Source organism: Heloderma suspectum, chromosome 7 (genome assembly GCF_057233095.1).
Source record: "Heloderma suspectum isolate Gila_16-S chromosome 7, 16-S_ref, whole genome shotgun sequence".
Lineage (NCBI taxonomy): Eukaryota > Metazoa > Chordata > Lepidosauria > Squamata > Helodermatidae > Heloderma > Heloderma suspectum.
In genome coordinates, this window is record NC_139464.1 from 25,292,574 (window position 1) to 25,315,466 (window position 22,893).

At 41.8% G+C, this 22,893-nt stretch overlaps 1 protein-coding gene across 3 annotated transcripts in view; it reads right to left on the bottom strand.

The window, feature by feature from the left end:
* Positions 1-22,893, bottom strand: part of WNK1 (WNK lysine deficient protein kinase 1) — a 166,821-nt gene that overhangs the window by 42,711 nt on the left and 101,217 nt on the right. The window contains exons 8-18 of one of the 3 annotated variants that reach the window (XM_084809333.1): positions 18,955-19,142; positions 16,234-16,488; positions 12,995-14,215; positions 8,921-8,992; positions 7,513-7,656; positions 6,037-6,510; positions 4,786-5,058; positions 4,050-4,147; positions 3,383-3,545; positions 1,460-1,576; positions 105-251 (exon numbers count right to left, since the gene is read on the bottom strand). In XM_084809333.1, coding sequence (XP_084665459.1) covers positions 105-251; positions 1,460-1,576; positions 3,383-3,545; positions 4,050-4,147; positions 4,786-5,058; positions 6,037-6,510; positions 7,513-7,656; positions 8,921-8,992; positions 12,995-14,215; positions 16,234-16,488; positions 18,955-19,142 — 3,152 coding nt within the window. Of the gene's footprint in view, positions 1-104; positions 252-1,459; positions 1,577-3,382; positions 3,546-4,049; positions 4,148-4,785; positions 5,059-6,036; positions 6,511-7,512; positions 7,657-8,914; positions 8,993-12,994; positions 14,216-16,233; positions 16,489-18,954; positions 19,143-22,893 lie in introns of all 3 variants that reach the window. The other 2 variants (XM_084809331.1, XM_084809330.1) reach the window with 2 other exon arrangements.

Below are 22,893 nucleotides of genomic sequence, written 5' to 3' on the forward strand. Positions count from 1 at the left end.
GATACCTTTTGTCAAGACTCCTTGGCAAAAGCAGAAGGGTGGAAAGAAAATAGAGAAAATGTTCTGCACCAGAGACTCTGAGGCATTAAAAATCACATCCTTACCTGGTTCTGTATGCTGTCCATGCTTTGATCACCTTCGGGTTCCCCACTGGCATCTTCACTGAGCATTTCATCTGCTTTTTCTATAATATCTCGCACCTGCTCAACAAATGAATCTCTCTCTGTTGCCAAGATGAATTCATTTTGCACCTGCATATAAAATCAGAACTGTAATAGCTACGGACTTGTCTCTCACCAGGGGCAAGTAGCAATGGTCCCCTGAAAAGCACCAAAAAACAAACTATGCAGCACTATGAAAGCTACATGTGCAGCACTCTCTCTCCTAGCCTAAAAAGAACAACTGACCTTCAAACCTACAAGTGCTAGTTGAACTGGGTATGTAGCCTACTCAGCCATGCCTTTGTTTGGCATTTGTTGTTGTTCTTCAGTCGTTAAGTCATGCCCAACTCTTCGTGACCCCATGGACCATAGCACACCAGGCCTTCCTGTCCTCTGCTCTCTCCCGGAGCATGCTCAAGTTCATATTCATTGCATCGGTGATGCTATCTAGCCATCTCATCCTCTGCCGTCCCCTTCTCCTTTTGCCTTCAATCTTTCCCAGCATCAGGGTCTTTTCCAGGGAGTTTTCTCTTCACATTAGGTGGCCAAAATATTTGAGCTTCAGCTTCAGTATCTGTCCTTCCAATGAGCAGTCAGGGTTGATTTCCTTTAGGATTGACTGATTTGACCTCCTTGCAGTCCAGGGGACTCGTAAGAGTCTTCTCCAGCACCACAGTTCAAATTGTTTGGCATAGGAATGCTCATATACTACTTTCCGTATCCCACTATGGTGACTGCCTGTCTTATGGAGTTATAGCAAGAGAAGAAGGGATGAACAATCTGAACAAATGGTAGACATCTATTCTCAATGATTAAGAAGTTTCCAGGGGTCTTCTACTATGTTACTGGCCAGATTTTGTATACCGCTGTCCTAACATACAGTAGTTCTGGGAGTAAATACTTGTCACCAAATTCAAAGAGGTACAATTTCTCTGAAAAGGAATATGCATTTGGTTAATTGGCTAGCTGCTTGTCTCTTCTGGCTTATAACCCTTGAAAGCAAAACAGTTTAACAACTGTTTGACTGAAAAAAATTATAATTCTCAGGAAAAAGTTGATCCCTGTCTTTAGCAGCTCGATTTAAGCCTTGCAAGGGTTCCACCCTTAAAAGGTGGCCTAAAAATAATTTTAAATGCAGCAACTTTGGTCATTTCTAGATTGCAAATTGTGAGAGACTCAGCAGAACGGGCTACAGCAAGAAATATACCAAATGGAAATTCCTAGAGAGAGCAATTCAAATAGGGCAGCCTACTAAAGCTAATATTGTTAATACAGAAGTTTCCATCTGAACTTCTTACCATGATAGAGGCTATTTCCTCTGGATTGTCACCGTCCAAGTCAAATTTGAAAGTAACCATTTTTCTGTTGTGTGTCTCCAGCTGGCATTCCACAACCCGATCTCCTTTGTTTGAAACCTGGAACACAGAAATTCTGATATTCAAAATAAAAAGTAAATAGAGGGAAAGAATACCAATTGTAGATGGTCTGGGAGCAGTATGAAGAGAAAGGAAAATACAGTATCTAGGACAACTTTCTGGTTTCCAAACCTTTCAAACAGTTCCTTTAGAGGCTTTCAATGCCTTTTCTCATAACCAAAAAGAATGAAAACAGGCTGAAACTAGAGGAGAAATTCAGGATTCTGCCCTCAAGTGAAATTTCATACTTTCACACACACACACACACACACACACACACACACACGTGCGCACACACATACAACCATATCTTATTATTATTTAAAATGGAAAGTTGGGTACTTACCTTAAAGTTCCATTCCAATTCGGTGCTCAGGGGATATCCATTGTGGGTTAACTCCTCCTACTGCCCAGGACAGGCAAGGAACATGTGACCAAGCTTTTTGCCTTGGTCCTGGCCTCTGTGGCTCCTCCCAGCCAGTTCTTTTCTAGCCGAGCATTTGGACAGAGTAGCTATTGAGGAACTGTTAATGTAGTAATTTAAAAAACAGAAAGTAGAACAGAAAAGGTGGGGGGAACCCAGGCAAAGGCAAGGAATGAAGTTGGCTGGGAAGAGCCACAGAGGCCAAGACCAAGGCAAAAAGCTTGGTCACATGTTCCTTGCCTGTCCTGGGCAGTGGAAAGAGTTAACCCATGATGGATGTTTTCTTTGCAGTGGATGGGAATGGAAGCTTGATGCTGACAGGGTAAACGCACAGCTCAACAAGAAGTTGCTTAGAAAAAAAATCAGTCCACTCTGGTGTAAGCCACTATTAGCAGTTAAGACAGACATAAGCGGCACAGGCAACAATTTGTCAAAAGACTAGGTGGTGGCTGAATTCAGAGGTAACAAGCATGACTGTTGTTTTTTGTTATGAGGATGAAAAGGGACAAACCTCTGGCTACCTCCTCTCGTTCCTCAACATATAAAAGGAGATTCAAAGCTTTTGTTACGACTCAGGAACAAATGCTTACCAACAAATCAGGATCAAACTGTTTTGGAATACTGGCGGGAGCAAATCATAGCTTGCCACTAACTAGAAGTGGAAGTTTCCCATCTCCTTCCCTCACGTACAGGGAAAAGGGCAGGGACAACACATAAGGCCAAGGCTTGTGCCTGCTCATCTTCAGTGTTAAGAGAACAAGCCTCAGTGAGCATGAGGCTTGAGCACTCTGCTGCTTCCTTTCAGCACATCTGCAAGGAGACTGGGAAGCTTCCATTTCCGTTTTATATTAACTGCAATATTAGCATGTCATCCAAGCCCTAAACTTTAAAGTTAACTAAACCTAAGGGTAACTTGAAACAAGCCTGTCTCAAACCATCATTTATGAAGCTGGCTTGTTTCAACTAACCATCGTTAAGATGAACTACAGTTTAGCCTACTCAGCCATGCCTTTGTTTGGCATAGGAATGCTCATATACTACTTTCCGTCAGACTGTGGATGACTTGTTTAAACTACGATTAGTTTAAACAAGTCAATTTGATGAAGTATGGTTTGAAGTTGGCTTATTTCAACTAACTATAATTACGATTAAACTCTTTGTCCGGGTTTGGATGATACAGCAAGCCGCAGTTTATCTAAAATATTTAATCTAAAACAGAACAGAAAGTTTCCAAATTCCTCCTCATGGCCACACCAGAGGAGAATGGGAGCGCATTCAAGCCCAAAGCTCACTAGGGCTCATTCGCATAACATTAAACTATTTAATGACTGTGTACTAAAGGCTCTGTTTTAAGTACAGCATCACCAATTTAGGTAACTTACATTAAGAATTCTCAGTTTTGGACGTGTAGTCTTTTCATGGCGAGAGCGGCTGCGCACTGACTTTCGATAATGTCGTTTCGTAGTCCTCCCTTCATGTCTACCACTAGATGCTGGAACACTCTCATTGCAGTCACTTAAGCCTGAAGCAACATCTGAATGTGCACTGAAAAAAAGCCAGCAGCTAAAATCAGCAATATTTTCTATATTACCTGTAAAAATTGATTTCACTTCTAATATCACTCTCAACAGTAACTTGAGTGAACAGCATGTGGGAAAATTCTATCATCACATGTGTACTAGCGTAATGAATTACAAATATATTGATAGAACAGTCACTAAGTGCTTCTCTTGTATGATACTACATGCTTTAAGACTGACTTATCTCTTCAGTGACTCACATAAAAGGCATAGCATTTTTTTGTTTTTTAATTAGGTGTTGCAACAGGTCAAAAGTAGTTAGGTCAGGACATTATGCAAGAACCCAGTTGTACAAGGCTCACATATGCTGTGTGTCTGAGAAGCCTCACTGTTATTTGAAGAAAAGGGCCTTCTATCGGTTTACATGTAGAGGCAACTAAATAACCATCTCCAAGCTGAGAGATTTTAAGAGGATCAACTTTCTGCTATCATATATATCCAAATTCAAGTGCAATAATTCAGTATTTACCTGTCTATTGAGGAAACCAATGGAGTTGATTGTGAAGGCTGTTGCTGTACTGGTGGTTGAGGCTCTGGATGTGCTGTCTGAGTGACTGCAGAAGTACTCTGCAAAGATAAAAGCTTTCCCTTCAAGCATCTTATTAAGGAGCTCTTTTTGTAATCTCATCTCATAGTCCATCCATCTATATAACTAGAAGCTAGAAAGCACTCTCTCTAGATAATTTAAAAGCATCTAATCAGATCAAATTTTTAACCCACAAAGGGGTTCTCGTGCAAATTTGATAGGTCAACCATGTTATCACTAGATGAATGTGGTGCTACAGCTTGCCATGCAACCAGAAATCTTACTAGCAGAATGTGCAACAGAAAAGCCAATGCAGAGTGCAAAGACCATTCAAATCTCTCCCAGCAACAGCAGGGCTGCAGGGAACAGGTTTGGGGAGAGATTTTTTCAGTGACTACTGAGAGTAGCATGTCTTCAATATAAGGATTGGCATTACTAGCCAGAAGAGAAGTGCTAGCAAGGATTTTGCATCTGGCAGGCCCACTCACTTCCCAACAGCACAGCCAGGGGCAACAAGGTCTCCACATTGGCATCACATTCTGCTGTAAGAGAAATTCATTTTACGGATTAGCGTATGATTTTTAGCCTGATTCCAAAAATGGGAGTGGATTCAGAATTCATGCCCTGAAATTCAGCGTTGAAACACACGCACACAGCAACATGCAGAGAGTCCATTTACCTCTAATGCTGTCTGCTGCGAGGATGCAGAAGAAACCTGCTGTGTTAAAGCAGACTGTTGCACTTGAACCTGTCCTCCTAGACCGCCCAAAGAAACTAAAACATTCTGCTCCACATAAGGCTGCAACCTTGCGGCAAGATAGCCTGGCTGAGCCAATGCATCTGTGGGTAAGGGAGGGGATAGTACTGCAGAAGGGAGGCAAGCAGAGGCCACAGAAGAGGAAGCAATATTTGGATCTCCAGTATATTGCGCTGGTAGCCGAGGCGGGAAGCCCTGCGACAAATGAGGAAGCGAAGTTAGCGTATTTTAGGGTAATTTGAGGAATATAGTATGAACCAGATGGGAAAGGGGAAATTGCAAGCCAAGCTACTGTAAAGAATTTCCCCCCAACATGACCTAGTTAGACTTATTTCAGTACTTCCAGAGCAGAGTGCCTTTGACCCAACTTTACCTCCCAAGCCATTATGCAGTCTGGAGCAACAGTTTACCATGCAGCTAAAGAGAGGATGGATTAAAGTGATTTGTGTAGCAAACAAGTGCTTACCCTGTTTACAGCTCAAGACCTCCTTAATAGTTAAGTCTGAAAAAGCTGCTAGATAAACAGGTACCACTGAGGCCAGAGCAACAGAGCTCCATCTCAACAAATGCCCACTTGCTATTTCTCTTTTTACACGTAAAATGTATGAAATGCGAAAGTACTGTGACACACAGCAAGCAAACAACATTTTCTATGCTCCAGTTCAGAGAGACCATGTTGAACTGATGTTCACATTGTGAACTGCAGTGGCTAATACTACAAAATGAAAGAACCTTTATTTCTTTTGTTGAGCAGTTTATATTGTGTTCCAACTGAAAGTTTACCTTCTAGCAGTCAGAAGTTGAGAAATGACTGACCAACATTTCAAAATCTCATCACTGGAACCTGGAGATCTCAGCTTGCTTCTATCAACTGTGATAAAAGACTTGTCACCCTCCTTACATTCAAGCATGAGCTAGCCTTTACACATTGGCAGCTGCCAGCATGCTAGAAATTACACTTTCAATAAAAGCACCAATGCCAAAAAGAACCAATTACTAGTCAAATATTCAGTTTTAAATCAGTTTTCAGTGTACAAGGAACCCCATCTGGCCTACTTGCTCTCCTTTCAAATATTCCACAAGTAACTGTGCTCAGGACTTTTAGCAGGGTCTAAAGCACCAGAGGAACAGATGAGATTGCAGAGAGGGACTCTTGCCTAACTGCCACAATACCTGATACAGAGCTTCTGTAGCTGGAAGTGGTACTTCAGCAGTTTGTCCCAGAGTGGCTGGCAATCCCATGGACTGAACAGCTGGCTGCAGAAGCTGTGGGGCCACCTGGCTGGACAGCTGAGCCACAGGCTGCAGAAGAGTTGGAAGCTGGCTAGGAACAGCAGTTGAGCCCACAGGAATGGCAGCTGCAGCAGCAGATGTGGCCAGAGTGAGCAATGGCTGGTTAATGCCAGCTGCCATAGAGATGGGTAGAGACGGGAAGCAAGGCTGAGCCACCGACACATGAGGCGCTGCTATGGGCATCTGAGAGACTGAGAACTGTGGAACAAGGGGAGCTTGTAAGGGCTGTCCCAAAGGGAGAAAATGAGAGCCAATGGTCATGACTGGGGCAACTGAAGGCTGAGGAAGGGAAGGCGTTGCCATAGGTAACTGTGGTTCACCTTGGATGATCGGCACTGGCTGGGAAACAGGAAGCTGGGGAGGTAAAGAAAAATAGAGATAGACTTTTAGGAAGCAAGGTTGCAGGAAGCAGGCTTTTTAATGCATTAGTCCAAGTAAGAAAAATGTTTACATCACATTTAACAGAGGTAGATAGGAATATCTACAGGAATATAACAGAGGTAGGAATATGTTTGGCAGAGTGGCTGGGAAATTACTATTATCCAATTATATATCCATTTTTTTTTTTTACATTTGGGAAGACTTCTCACTATCAAAGGAGAATATCAAGATGATCAGAAGGTCAGAATGCAAACATGCCATCAGTTTATACAGAAAGGAATTTTGGAGAAGGATAACTGTTCCTTTTTTCATACCATTAAGAAAAGCTCCAAGCTCCCAGTTATCATCTGCTTATTTGGGGACATGAGCCTGATGTAACAGAGAATAAAAAGCCACTCAACCAGCATATAGAGAATAGGCTCCAGTTAGTGCCACAAAGCAGAGCAAGAAATGTAACAGGAATTCTTTTTAGAAAAGTTCAGTAAAATTGCCATAACATTTTAGTATTCCCAGGTTCCTAAGTTCACAGCACCATACATGTAGGGCTAATCTGGAGTCAGCAAAAAGCCTCTGGGCCAAGAAGTGAAGGAAGAAGTTGTAGAGAAAAGACCAGGAACATCTTGAGGAGTATGAGTTCGGACACTGAGCCAATGACACCAGTAAAATATATATGTACACACCAAATGTACTTTACCTTTTTCAGAAGCAGACCTATTATAACATTTCAGACTGGGGGTGGGCAACTTGTGATTTGGCGTACAACTCCCATCATCCCTCACCACTGGCTATGGGAGTTATAGGTGAAAACATCTGGAGGGCAACAGGTTGCCCACCCATTTTAGACCATGACAAAACTGAATACAGGCAAGTCTTCCCTCACTCTGTTTCTCCAATCTAAATGAAGGAGGACTTTGTTGCCAAAAGTTCAGGAAGTCCAAACAAAAGTCCTCTAGAAGTCAGCAAGTTGTAGTTTACCTGTGTCCCAGCTGCTACCTGAGGCATAGGCATTATTTGTGCTTGTTGTGAAACTGGCTGCAGTGGGGCAGCTCCACTGGAAACTGATGGCTGCTGAACTTGGTACTGCCCAGTCTGCTGAGAAGAGGCTGGTTGCTGCGTACTCTGTCACAGAAGAAATACAGATTATTTTCTCTGGTCAAAGCCACTATGTATCCATAAATATTGTGTAATAGTCCATCCTGTTTGGAGAATGCCTGAATTCCTGCTATGTTAAGGAATGTGCATGTTAGAATGTGCATTCTAATACCAGTTTTGTTTTAGAATACTACTGACAATACTAAAGTAGGTTTAACTTCAACCGTGATACTTCCTGAAATACAACTGAAGATCGACATAGCCTATGCAAGTACAGAGTTCCTAGGAAAAATATATCTATCTATACAGAGCTAACTTTGTATGGGGATGGGGGCAATCTGTAGCCCTCCAGATCTTGACATAGCTCCCATCAGCTCTAGTCAGCATGACTAACAGGCAGGGGTGATGAGAGTTGTAGTCCAACATCTGGCAAGGCACAGGTTGCCCACACCTGCACAAGAACAAAAATAGCAACGGGTACACAAATAAAGGCTTGGCTCAGATGTTAATGTTCCTGGTCCAACAAGCCATGGTTTGATGGAGCACGAATAAGTGATGGCCCCAAGTATTCCTTCCCAACTCTCCACCTTGCATGCCCAGCTTCAGAGCAGATTTCCTAGTTCATTCAATCACAGTTTCCTGCTTAATTCAAACTGAAATCTATGGTTTAAAGGTTCCCTACAAACCAGGATGAAAACACTGCTTGTAATCCAAGTTAATAGGAAACAAATGACCCACAGTTTTCAAATTCAGATATCATAGGAAACTATGGTCTCACAAATAAGGAAGTCTACTCTGAAGCCAGGTACACAGGGGAAAGGAGGGAGAGTTCAAATAGGTCACCTGTTCTTGCTCCAGGAAACCATGGAGCAAAGATAGCATGCAGAACAAAGCTCACATGCAAATGTGAAAGACTACATGCTATCTTCTCATACAAGATGAAGACCAACTGTAATACAGGCTTGATTTCTACAGTTAATTATTTTGAACACATTGCCAGGGGTGGATGGGGAAAATAGACAGCATAAATTAAAGCTAAAAGAATTATCATCAGCTGTATCTTGTGAGAAGGAAAGTAGTTAACTAGAAAATAAAGGAACTGCACTCAAGAACAGAGAAAAAAGGTTGTGTGGTTGTTACACAGCTGCCAAATTCACTTCATTATGCATTACTTTAACAATGAAGTATCACCTAACTAGGAGATAAACATTGAACGTGCTATAAAAGAACCATTTTGGATACCCTAAGTCAGTCTACAAAAATATATGGATAACAGCTGGCTCACCAATACCTGTTGACTTTGTTGCAGAACCTGGGATGATGTGCCCACCGATGAACCACTTGAGGCTGGCTGCCCTTGCATCTGTGTGTAAAGGAAGTAGACACAGATGGAATCAGATCATTAACCAACTTCTGTACTTAACTTAAGCCCCTGAATGAGGATGAATTACAGTAACAGTTTCCAGTAAATTAGAACCATATTTGTTATGAATATTCCACACTAAGTACTGGCACTGCAAGAATTCAGTGCATGGTTCTTGAAAATTCCCTTAATCAGCCAGTACTAGAGATGTGTGCATATCAAATTTCTATATGAGGCATTTCTGTCCCTCTATTCTCATCCTTCTGCAGTTTCTCGAACATTTGCCTCAAGCTATGCTAGTGCAAGTGGAGACAAAATGCTGAGCTATAGTTAGGTTTACTGAAGCCACTCAGCAAAAGGGAGAACAGAGAAAGCAAGCTTATTAAATACCTGATTTTCTAGCAAAATCTAAACAAATACTTAATGAGCTCTGTAAGAAATATATCCAAGGCCTGTCTTGGAACCCTAAACAGAAGCTTCTCAAGGCTGCCCAAAATATTGGTTTAATTCTGAGAAAAAGCATACAAAGCCAAAATGGTTTGCAAATAATAACTTCCCATTTTGAATGAGAAATTAAGGCAACAACAACAACAACAAGAAATGAATGGATGTAAAAAATCAAATTGGAATGGCAATGACCATCTTTGCAGAGTCATTCCCATCACAGTGAGATGTGCACCATGTACTGGGTTTTACCTCAGTATGTAATAGGAGATGGTATGTGCAAAGAGGAAAAATCAGCGTTAAGGCTTGTAATACCACAATGACAAGGTTGAATAAGGTAGCTTATTAACTGGACAGCTATACAAACAGGAAGAAAAAAAATATTGTGGTTTTTTTATTACCAAGGTAACAGTGGGTTTCCTTTAGCTGAGTTGAAAGTGAATGTAAGGTGTAGAATTGTTATTAAACAAGCATATTATATACACAAACTCACAGTAAGGATGAAATGTAGGGCAGAACTCTGGTCATCCTGAGGAAAAAAACTATTTCTTAAAATGGCGTGCAAGATACATCCTGAGAAATATGGAACCACTTTTAAGTGCTTCAGGTGGAATCTACTTCCCTCTTGTTTACATTCAAGATTCATTTTGCAAATAGTTTTCCACTTTTATTGTTTTTTCCCATTTGCAATTACCACAAAGGAACTTGTAAATGCAGCATTCCTGGGCTTCAGTTATCTGGTTCAGAGACCCACTTTTAGGACCCACTAAAATAGCAACAAGGAAGAAGTCACCAATACAATGTGAATAGAAGAATAATTTTGATCCTGTTATTAAAATACCGCTTTCAGTTAAAAGCGGGATTTTGTTTTTAGAAACATATTTACTTCCAAGGCTTCATATATAAATACTTGGCATTTACATAGCACTTTAAACACTCTAAGGTGCTTCACATACATTATCTCATTATCCTTACATCAGCCCTGTAAAGCAGGCCTGGATTATTATTCTCCTACTGCAGATGAAGGACTTAGTGTGAGAGTGGCTTGGCTGAGCACACCTAGTGAGTTCATAGCTGAGGCAATATTTGAACCAGGGCCTTCCCAACACTTAGCCACTCCTCTATACCAAGCTCTCTTACAAAGCTTATACCGTAGTTATAAGAGAATCAGTTTCTCCTATATCCTCCCCAAACCTTAAAGAGAAAGTTCCAACATAATTTGGTTTCCTTTATTTTGCGCTATCCAATACCTGTCTCACAACAGCTAACAACCAAACCCACGGATCCCATAGCAGGCAACTGGGCTACTACCACGTGGTGCTGGAAACTATGGTTTAACCTACCCAGTGGTGATACTGGTTTATGCCAGTGAAAAACACAATTTAAAAAAAATATCTAGATGTACTCTTCTTTGAGAGTTGCCTTACAAAACCCCTTTGTATGCCAGTTTTCCCCAACCTGGTGCCTCTGGATGTGTTGACTACAGCTCCCATCATCCCCAGCTAGTCTGTCCATGCTGGGGGTGATGGTGCAAGTTTGGGGAAGCCTGTTGTATATGCATTTTTGTTTTCTGGGCATTTTACTGGTACGGGATTTTTAAAAATTATATCCTCATGCTGCTTGCTTCCAAACAGAGATACTTCTAGCACCTTAATCCTAATCATTTATTTGGAAGTAGATCACATTGACACAATGGAATATCGTTCTGCTTAACTATGTTTATGACAGTGGAACTAGCCTGTCTCTAAGGCTATATAACGTTTTTCAGAGACTTGAAGGTGGTATAATACGGTCTTCATTATGACACACATCAATTTGCTTTGTCCTGCTAGTTTCTGATCAGAGGTTTTGCATATTTTTGAAGTGCTTCAATGTCACTTTTCCAAGGGAGGGTAGGGTAGGCCAGACTCCCATGTCTTATTGCCATCACTGCTCATACATACACATCTATGGTTGGCAATTAGAGGTAGAGATGTAAAATTGTCAGAAATGTTGAGGCCATGGGGGAGGGGGGATTTTTTCCTGAAAAAAATGGAAAGGTGGGGTGGGGGAATTTGAGATACATGCAGTACTTACTTTCTTATCAAACCTGAACTTATTTTACTTTTACTTTTAAAAGTATTGTTTGTAACTCAGCATGTATCATTGTAGTATTTGGCATATTTATGAAATTTACAGAGCAATTCTATGTATGTTTATTCAGAAGACAACTCCACTGCTGCAACCTATGCTACCTAGCTGTGGCATCTTCTGTTAACCTAAGCACGTGTCTCTAATTTTTGCCATCTGAAAAGTAGGGGAAAAAATAAAAAGTTGAAAACAGAAACCACAAATGTTGTGGTAAACAAAGGGAAGTATTATTTAGACAGAAAATCTCTATCAGTCACTATATTAAGGACTGATTAATAACAACTGAGTTAAACTTTGTAACTATAACTACATTGAAAATATTTTAAATAATAATAGTTCCTGTTAATAATAGTTCCTGTGAATACTGTAGACATCTAGAACACTAACAGCGCAATCCTATGTATATTTTAGACAGAAAATAGTCCTACAAATCCAGCATTCCCCAACCAGCCATGCTGGCAGAGAATGCTGAGAGTTGTGGGGCTTTTTACTGTCTAAACATGCATAGGATTGTGCCTTTAATGTTCTAGATGTCTACAATATTCACGGGAACTATTATTCTCTAATGCTGTAGATCGTTTTACTTAAAAGGTATAATAGGAAGATTTTTATGTAAGCAAAACCTTGTCTTATTAAGTATTTCATTCATCCCCAGAGAAAATATTTCACAGACATTCTTTTCAATGTCCCCCAAAATGTGTTTTCCATTGGAAAAAAAATTCAGTCCTTGAGGGGGGAAAGGGGGAACGCATCTTTTCCCCTGGGCCTTCATATCTCTAACGTGGGGGGTGGACACAGGGAAGTAATTTGGCCCAGAAATCGCCAGTTGTTAACTTCCACCACAATGAGATAGGAAAAACACCAGTGTGCATATAGCTATTGCACAACCTTCAATTCTAATCATCTGCATCCAACATGAAGTTTCCATCCCACATGTGTCAACAAGGGACATATTAAAATGTCGCTATTTCTGCAAATATGCTTATAGAGCCTATACTAAAGTACTGCTTTGATTAGTGCTTCATCCAGTCTACTACATCTTCAGGCTGTGAAAACAGTCTGAATTTCACTTACCTGAGCATCCAAAGTGAGCATCAGTTAAGTAAAAAGAAAGTTTTTCAATATTGTTTAAGGAGCAGCATTTGTTCCCAGACTGAGCAGCCCCACATGCCAAGGTTTTGCCAGCCATCCACACGTATTACACATACTGATCACATGGACACTCCTAATTAGGTAGGATAAGAAGAGCTTCAACAACTAACACATTTCTGGGGACACAGAATTCTAATCTCCAGTGTTGGAATAACTTGGGAGTGGGGGGAGATTAGGGAAAGGTCTGAATAAAATAAGGAATATAAGGAGCTTTGCACTATGCTGTCAGGAAAAACTAAAACCCCAAGAAATTCTGAAAGTATTTGTTCCTGTAACCTGAGGATAGAGTGCAGATGATCCCGATGAAACCAATGTTGAGAATGCCTGTTGAGATGAAGTTCCCTGTGGGAAATGGAAGAAGATCTGCGAATCTGGAAATGCCTTCTGAGCCAGCTGGGGAGCAGGCAGAGACAAGTCTAAACCATATGATGCAGATGCCCCACTGGGAGGGGGAGACAGAAAATCACTAGTGTCTGAGGAAGTCAACTGTGATGAGTCACTGGAGTATCCTGGGCTACCTTCTGGCCAGCTCTGTAGAACAGAACTGCCTCTAGGAAACATGAACTCAGGACCCAGATAGTTATACTGCTCCTCTGTTACAGGCTGAAGGCGACCAGGCTGTAGAATTGTTTGAGGGGATTCCTCCTGATTAAAATCTGTAGAGCCTCGACGATTTCTATAAACACGCTGGGATAAGATTGTACCTTCTCCTGCAGTCACATTAGGTGCCTGAACATGGAACTCAAACACACAACTTGTTCGTCCATCCCCACCATGAGTGAGTATGGCAGGCGCAGAATGAGAAACAAATACTGGGTGAAAATTCATCTTTGTGGCATCTGCGCTCAGTGGGGCTGACATGCTAGACAATGGTGATGGTGGATTCATTCCAGAATCCAGCCTCAAGTTCTGGATTTGTCTTGCCAGAAGAGTCTGCCCTGGTTGATACTCAAAGGCAGAACTCTGAAGAGGGCCACCTTGCAAATTTCTCTGTTCAGGAGCCTGTAGCAAGTGTTGCTCAGTCCCATGGGAATTATGGGATACCATATCATAGTGTTCTGGCAACTGGGACTGGTAGTGCATGCCCACTAAATACACTGCTTCTTGAGTCAACATGTTTGTAACATCCTTTGAAGGTGCTTGTCCAGCTCTGTAATCAGCCAACACTTGAGCAGACTCAATCACAGGGTTAGCCTGCATATGCTCTCCTGTAGATTTATGACCTGTGTCGCTCATTGTCACCAGTGCCTCTGGCATCCAAGTTGTTGGATTACCACCAGAGAGAAGTACACTCTGACCAGTCTTGAGCAAGGGCTGGAAGTGGCAAGTTTGGCCTTCAAGGACGGAGGTACTCTTGCGTCGTTGAGAAATGGCCACCCTTGAAGGACAGATGGGTGGTGGTGAGAAAGACACTGGCCGTTCATGAACGGTTGGAAAAAATACCTGGGAATCTGGGAATGTTGGGGTTCCCCCACACGGATGCACCATGGACTGAGGCTGTATTGACATGAACAAGACAAGTAATTCACACATTATAGAAGCATATCAGCATGTTCAGCTCAATAGGCAGCTAGCTCTTTTTAGTAACCTTATAGAATGGCTACGCCTAGTTCATGGTCAACACACAATGCTTTTAAGTGTTATACATATCCATTAAATACATCCATGGAAGATATTGGTGCCTATAGGAGTATTTGCTTTTGTTAGAAGCTGCTTTTCCTCCCAATAATATAAACAATTTGGTTAAGTGACTTCCTTTCATGAAAACATGGTTACTTCTCAATACATACTACTCTTTTGAAATCTAGTCCCTGAAAATTAGTTGACTACTGAGGAAGAAATTCTGCTTAGAATCTGGGAAGGAAGAAGAGATTCAGCTTCTTCAGAAACCTGACCTTTCACTAAGGTTTTTAAAAATCCCATTTGCTACAAATGAATACCATCTGTTAAGTGTTACACATTAGTGCACCACAGAGTGGATCCCTAATTCCCTACTTCATATTCAAAGCCTTCCCACAATCATCAGTGGGATCAGCATATAAAAAACAGTTAAATGCTTAGCTGCCCTTCTCCATGATGCTATGATTCCTTGGGCTCACTGTGTCAAAGATTTTATTTATAACTCCAGAAAAGCAGCAGCAAATTCTCATATGACACAATAAAAGTATAAAGTGAGGATTAATCCTGCACATTCTTTGTGACTAGAAGCCAGGTGGTTTTCTGTGCTGTAGGAAAGTGACTAACTCTCCTGCTCTAGTGGAATTTCACTTCAATCAAAACAAGCACAAATTAATAGAAAAGCCATTATCCTCCCCAAGTGGGAGAAACACAATCACATAATTTATAATGCTGTCAAGTAAAATTGACTAAATAGTCTCCAGAACAAACCAAATGCTACTAACCTTGTGAGTTATTAACTTGTTATAACTAAACTATTACTGTGCCAAAAAGAAAAGAAAAATCTAAGATCAACTCCAATTCTGCAAAGAGTATTGCAAAATTACAAGTATTTGGGCACGAAGTATTTTGAATATTTTGGCATTGTGGAAGGAGAGGAGAAATCTTGAGTGTGGGAGAAGACATTATAGGACAGAAATGAAGAGCCATACAGAAGAGAAAGGAGGTGTGCTTTCAGCTAATTGAGTCCCAGAACAATACTGCTTGCTCATAAATAACTTTTTTCCATAATGCTCAGGGCTAGAAACTTGTTTTCCACCCTTAAATGGCAGCTAGCATTCACACACAGATACACCAGTCCATGATTATCAGTGACACTGGCCTGGTTCACATCTAAGCCATGGTGAGGTTTATTGAAATCTAGCTTGTCATCTCTGAACCTATCTCCACAAACCATGGTTTATTAACCAGCTACAAACCACCAAAGAAGCCATGGTTTGTTGTTGGCTTCCAAAGTCTGGCTCGTTTAAACCATAGCTTGTAGTGATGTCTGAACCAAGAACTGTGTCTTATCCCTGGCTTGTTTGCACTGCTGTCTGTCCTGAAACAGAGGTGCCCAGCAAGAGCAGCCTGAAAACAAAATTGAACATTTGAAGGCTGGCAAAATGGGTGGGAGAGAAACAAACCAGAAATAGAGAAAACAAGCCATCGTTTCTTTTTTCATCTGCAAGAAAATTCATGGCTAAAGCAACAAACCATGGTTAACATAAACCATGGCTTAGTATGATGTGCAAATGCAGCCACTCTCATGGCTGCTGTCAGCTACATATGATTGGCAGAATTACTAGTTGCTGTCCAGAGATCAAAGTGGAGAACAGATTATCTAAATATATTAAACTATGACTACTATGTAGGTTGCTCTTTTACCCACATGGTACATTTAAGCATTTCCCTGAAACTTTGGGTGAATTCCCAGCTTTGAAAGGGGAAGATCAACTTTCCAGTAGCACAGGATAAATACAGTTTCCTTTTCTTTCTTATCTAATTCAAATAATGAAGCCAGGATGTATTTAGTGGTGACTTATCTTCAGTGTGCCAGGAGGCATACAGTGACATACAGGGTTGACAAAGAGGGAAGGCAGGCTGGAACGCCGATGCTTGCATGGAGAGGCGGTGTGCATGGGCAGGACACTCTCCAGGGCTTTGGAAAGCTTTTCACCAAAGGTTTCCTCGGGGGCAGTCCAAAGGTAGGAAGGAGAAAGAGGTGCAGATAACACTGATGGTGGAGTAGAAGGAGCACGGGGAAGGATTTGGGACAGAGGGGGGAAAGAAAGAGGGGAAGCACAAACTGACATGCTACAGCCATGTTGAGGCTAAGGAAGGAAACAAAAAGAAATGAACACAAATCATATGACTAATGAGCTGGAACTGAGGGAGACACATTAATGACAAAGGGCCGATGTGCATCGTAACATATAAGGTACCAAGGAATTTGCTGGCGACATCACATACAAGAAAGAGGATTATGTGCACCTCAGAGGACTGCAGGATTTTCTTCAAATGTCAAATTTCACTAGTGCCAAGTCTCCTACCACGCATACTTTACATATATGCAAGAAGAGGGTACCTGCTCTCAGTACGCAGCTCTATCAGAATGTACCAAAGTGATTTCCAGTACCAAGAAATTTGATGTCTGAAAGACCCCGGGGGTCTTAAGGGGGCCATCAGATGATCACACTGGTTTGGAATGGGCAATATGCTATGTGCACAGAAGTGGTCCTTCTGTTCAAATTTTAGTGTAACTGTCTTCAAGTATTTTTACTGAAACACCACACATTTGTTTCTAAAGTGGACTGATCTTGTAAATAAGGATTTGACTGGATACCTTTAGTTCTTTATTCAGCCAAGAATTATAAGACATCAAGAATCAGCCACATCAAAAATTGTGGAACAAGTTAAGCCTTTAATTTTAAACACAATTGTCAGACAGTCTTCTAAGAGAGGACTTCGTTAGAGAAAATAGTTGCTGCAATCTGCCTATACCCCAAAGTTCACTGGTTTATTTTTCAGATTAAAAAAACTTATAGGCATGAATTTATTCAATGTAATAATTCCTCCAGCAGCCAGGTCCTTTCTTTTGAAACATTTTCCTAGAGAATCTTTTAAAAAATGATCTGCCTGTTCCCAAGTCTTCTCGCCCACTGAAACTGCACTCAGAATTGAAACTTCCAGAACGGTCCCGATGGAGGTTTTTCTGGAAGTCCTCAATTCATTATCCAAACCTGCCCTGCTTAGAAGAACTGTTAGCATATAGAGAGCTACGGCTGTTGGAAGGTATAGAAATGTAACAAATAAATAAAATATCCCCCTAGTATTAGCCATGATTATTCAACCTTGAAGCAAGGCATGTAAAGATTGTTTAATGGGTTAGATCCAAGCTATGTCCTTGAACTGAAACATCGGAACTAAAATGATGTGAGCCAAATTAAAAAAGAAAAGCAAGTCCAAAATGTCTTATTTGATCATGGATTTAAAAGGGCACAAAACTTCATAAGTGCATTTGAAAAGACTGGAAGGGTGTTCTGTTTGTAAAGACTGGCAGGATTTTTTCTCCAAGGAAGAGTTACCTTCTCCAATAACTCTTGCCAATGTGATTCACAGGACTGAGTAGCCATAATAATGCAGATTACCAAACCAGAAATGCTGCATCCTCTAGATACGGGTTAGCTATTGGGGGACCAGTCACATTTTTGCCTGGCCAGACTCCACAAGCAGCAAGTTTTTATTAAATAATATTTTAAGGAGAGGTTTTCTAGAAGATCCCCAAAGTCAGCTCTGAAAACATACCAGAATGGGGTACTAAATAAAGGGTAACACAAATGAACACATGAAGTGGGAAAGGTAATTGTGCCCATGAGCAATTAAATGCAAGCTATAAATAAACAGCAACATAGAAGTGGGTTCATTTAAAGCTGTAGTATTCGCATGCAGCATTCTATAATGGCTAAGGAATCCTTACCTTCTCTAGCTGTAATTAAAAATTTACAACACATGTTCTCTTAACACACCCAGCGATTTTTTAAAGCTCAGCATGACTTTTCAGTCAGAAACTTCCTCACATAGCATTCATTGTACCTGCAGCTCAACAATGCTTGAAGCGAAGTATAACTCCAGGTACTCGTATACACAATATAAGCAAATGAATGGTAATGTTACTGCTGATGGCTCATGTTGCACATCTACACCAAGATTTGTTGCCTTCGTACATTCACATCCTAGATATTCTCTTTCCCAGTTGAAGCATCACAGAAAGGCATACTATACCTTTGCACATGTAGTTTTATATGCGCACTCACACCCATACAGTTGGGGGCTGTTCACACATAACAGTGGCAAATTGTGGGTTAATTAATTAACCCGTGATTTGCTGCAGTGCATTTCAGGTGCATTCTGCAGCCTTTTTGAATATTCAGGTCCTGATCAGGGGTTGTTACATGACATCTGAATCTGGACAGATTAACTGTGGATTAAACAACCCACAGTTAAGCCAACTACTAATTGTAGGTTTACTGTGGGTTGTTTAACCCATGATTAACCTGCAGTGTCCAGGTTCAAACATCACATAGCGAACCCCCATTCAGGAGCTGAATATTCAAAATGGCTGCAAAACACACCATTTTAATTAACCCACGATTCGCCACTGTTATGTGTGGACCAAGTCTGTATCTGCACATGTATTCAAGCCTCAGACTAGAGGTTTAAAGAAGTCTACACAAATTCAGAAATATGAAGCAAGGTTCTACACAGTATTTGCTCTGCTACTTCAGCTTCATGCTTACCACTGAAGATGTCTGGTATCCTCCAGGTTGTTGTGGTTGTGGCTGGCAAACAGGAACTCCATACCCTGGGGTTGGAACTGTAGCAATGGACTGTTCATGTTGGGAACCATAGGAAGCTGTCTGTTGGCTACTCACACATGATTCAGTAAAGAGAGATGATCCCTGGCCACTGTCAACTGTGCCATCAGCTATAAAGACCCAAAAAGTATGATTAGACTGCATTATAGGCTCATCATCTTATACCAAATCCAAGTTCTAAAACTGCTTAGAAATTACTTTCCACACGAAAGGGGAAGTAGAACACACTCATTGTTAATACTGGTAAGTACATCACTGCTCCACAGATCCTACAAAAATCAGAATCTGTGCTTATCTGGAATATTTCAGCAAGCACTATGATATCTAAGGAAGGTATGCACCATGAAAGCAGCAGGCAAAAACTAGAAAACAGAAGCTGTAAATCTTGCCCATAACTCCTTTTATTTCTAAGATCTCGAGATGATACCCATGCCATTTGTATTTTTCTCCCAAGCCAAACTGGCTACAAACCTGTCCTTATTAAACGTGAAAAGTTCATCAAGAAGCAGGGGCTGCATATTCAACCTTGGCACCCATGGGTTAAATAACCAGCAAGCTGCAACATGTCACCTGAACCCAATCAGTATCAAACTCCTGATTCCATGGTACATAACACACTGACTCCAAGCATGGTTATGATGTCTCAATAACCTTCTCCACATTAAAGGCAAATGTTGCTCCATCTGGATAAAAAATAAAAATAAAGCAACTAACATCCTCCAACATGGGGAAAGCTTAAAGCAAACGCCTAAGTTTGCATGTTTGTTTGTTTTTTTTTAGCAATACAGAGCTCATATCAACCCCAAAGATAATATGCCTAACTTCAAGATCGTGTGTCAGTCCTTCATTCTTTCATGATATTGTTTGTAATATTAAACACTAGATGCAGCCCATTTCAGCCAAACACTGGCTAAAGTTGATGATTCTTTTCATGTTTTGGTTGGCAGAGGTATGCCACATTGCAGCTTTATATTTTTTTATTGGATCTTCAGTATCCATGTTTGGATGTAACACTACGCCATTGTTTTTTGTCAGTTTGTTGAACAAGCCAGGATTCAGCTCACAGGCAAGCAAAAAACTTCCATTGGTTATACCTAATGTTTTGTTCCCCCACCTGCTGCCCTGCTATGAGTACCCAGCTGCTATCCTGAATACCTTTGCAGCAGCTGAGCACTGTTTCTCTTACTACTGGTCAGCTGCAGAAATGGGGCAGGAAACACAAACATTATCTTCCTCTTCAGAGATCTTTGACTGTGGCCCACCTGAGACAAACACAGTCGTAAAGTTTCCCTCCTCTCATTTCTAGACACAAAGAACAGAGGCTTGTGCCACTATCTCTCACTGCAAAACATCTGCCTGCCACCCAAAAATGGTGACTGGTCAGCAGTGAAGGAATACATGACATTTCTTTATTGGACACTCAACCATGCAGCCCTGGCTCCAAGAGAAATCCCCTTTCCCTTAGCTTTAGCAATCACTGCCTCCCAGCCTCCAGCCAAGCACACTAGAGGATATTTTTACCATTTATTACTATCAAATCATCAAACAAACCCAGGTAGCTGTTACCCCATTTCTGCCTCAGGAGAGAACTTCTCACCTGTGAATTATCACCCAAGTTCCCCAGTTGTAAACCATGTAAAATGATCGATTTCCACAGGCATATTTGAACATGTGAACACCAGCCTCTATAGCACACCTAAACACAGCTGAAGTTAGCACCCACTTCCCAAGCACTAATCCCTGTCTCCCATCCCTCTCAGACCCTTCCCTCACCATCTCTACTAATCCAGTCAATAAAGACAAATGTTTTGGTTTACTAAGAAACTTTACTGGATAGCACACAAAACAAGTGAAAGCAGTAACTTTTGTTAGTTATAACAGGAGCTTTGGAGAGGTTTACCAGAGAGAATTGTATGAAATGAATGGTTAGGGGTGCTGACCATTGCTGACCTATGCTGACCAGCATAGGTGTTCAGGAAAAGTCTCGGGGGCCCAGACCATGGATAACATGAGGGTAACTGCCTGTCAGGAGTGTCCTGGCGGCCTCTTTCAGTAGACTCCAATAGCCAACTCAAGACACTGACGGAAAGATTCTTTTCAAAGCTTTAATCCTTTTACATCTTAATGACTCTTTCAGATGCTAATCACCAATGACTAAAGCAAGGAACAGCAGAGAGGCCTAAGCTTCGAATAGGCAGTTGATCCCCATTTGAAAGAGAGTCACTTGAAGACCCAGAACTTATGGGCTAGGGAGAGATCCTCCCTCTTTCCCTTGGGTCCATGGGAGGTGGCCGTTGCTTGTGCGCCAAGCAGGCGCTACGCCTCCTTTTCGTGCCCTCCATCACTCGTCGCTCTCTGCGTCTGCGTCGAGCATCTAGCAAGCCTCGTTCCCGCACTTTCTCACTGCTAGGATCACTATCTATCTTAGGAATGCCAGCAGAAGGAATCTCTGCCAGCTGCTGTGCCTGTGAGGGATGAGCTGGCTCCTCTCCCATGGATTGCTGCTCCTCCTCAGAATCAGAAGTGCTCTGGGGCTCTATGGGCTGTTTCCACCCTGACACTGCCACAAATGAAATGGTCTAAACCACTGGATGTAGCTCAGTCGTACAGCACATGTTTCATATGCAGAAAGTCCCAGGTTTCATCCCCAGCATCTCCAAATAGGGCAGGAAAAAACCCTGCCTGAAACCCTGTTGAGCTGCTGCCAGTCAGTGTTGACAATACTGGGCTAGATGGACCAAGGGTCTAACTCGGTATAAGGCAGCTTACTATGTTCCACTTCTGATGGTCCATGCCTGACCAAGGCTGGCTACTTTGGACTGAGGGTTCCCTAGGCAAGCTGGTTAATCCAGCTATTCACCTGTGATAGGCACCACATTCTCCTGGTCACTCAGCCCAGAGAGGTCAGGGTTTTCTTCTGGGGAAATGCATGCACCCTCATCTCGCAGATGTTCTTGAGGATGCAACACATCACATTCACGTTAATAACAAGAACTTCCTAAATGTCCAAAAGACTTCCATCTTGACTTTAGCCATCCAAAGGCTCTTTTCACAGGCAGTCTGGCTCTACTTCAGTGGTTGAAATTCTTATCTATGATCATTCTACACAGTACAGTGCTATTAGCAAGGTCTGCAAGCAGAAAGCCTGGTCCATAGTAACTCTGGGGACTTGCCTGTAGTCCCTGCTACACTGTGTGTGCTGCCAATGAATTCCAGTTCAGCTAATGGGAAAAATGCTTTAACTCCAACCTAATTATGGAACAACATGCCAGCCTGGCTTCTATTACCAAAACCTAGTTGGACAAACGTCTCCTACATGTGCCTACTATTGCTGTTTGTGCAGCACCAAATTCAACCAGAGGGGCAGGTGGTGGTAGTCTTGGCCTGTAGGAATTTCAACTCTCCGGTCACGTATCTTGTCCAGCTGTCAGCCACTTTCAAATGACTGTACCTGGCGTTGTGATCTCAAAACAAGACAAGGATTATGTTGGTGTACTGACCACCCACTGCCTAACAATCTCCCTGCCTGAGCTGATGGAGGTGGTCTCAACTGTGGTTTTAAGTACTTCAGGACTGGTGGTCCTGGGGACTTCAGTGTTTATGCCGAGGCCTCCTTGGTGGGAGCAGCTCAGGATTTCATGGCTTCCATGTTAACCATTGGCCTGTATCAGCTATTATCTGGCCCAACACATGTGGCAGGATATACACTGCATCTGGTTTTCTATACAGGGTTAGATGATAATGATCTGTGGCATGGGAGCCAGGAATGACTCCAGTGACATGGACAGATCATTACCTGATCAGTTTTGACCTTTAGGCTGCCTGTATCCTCTGGAGGACTGCAGGACCAAATGTGATGGT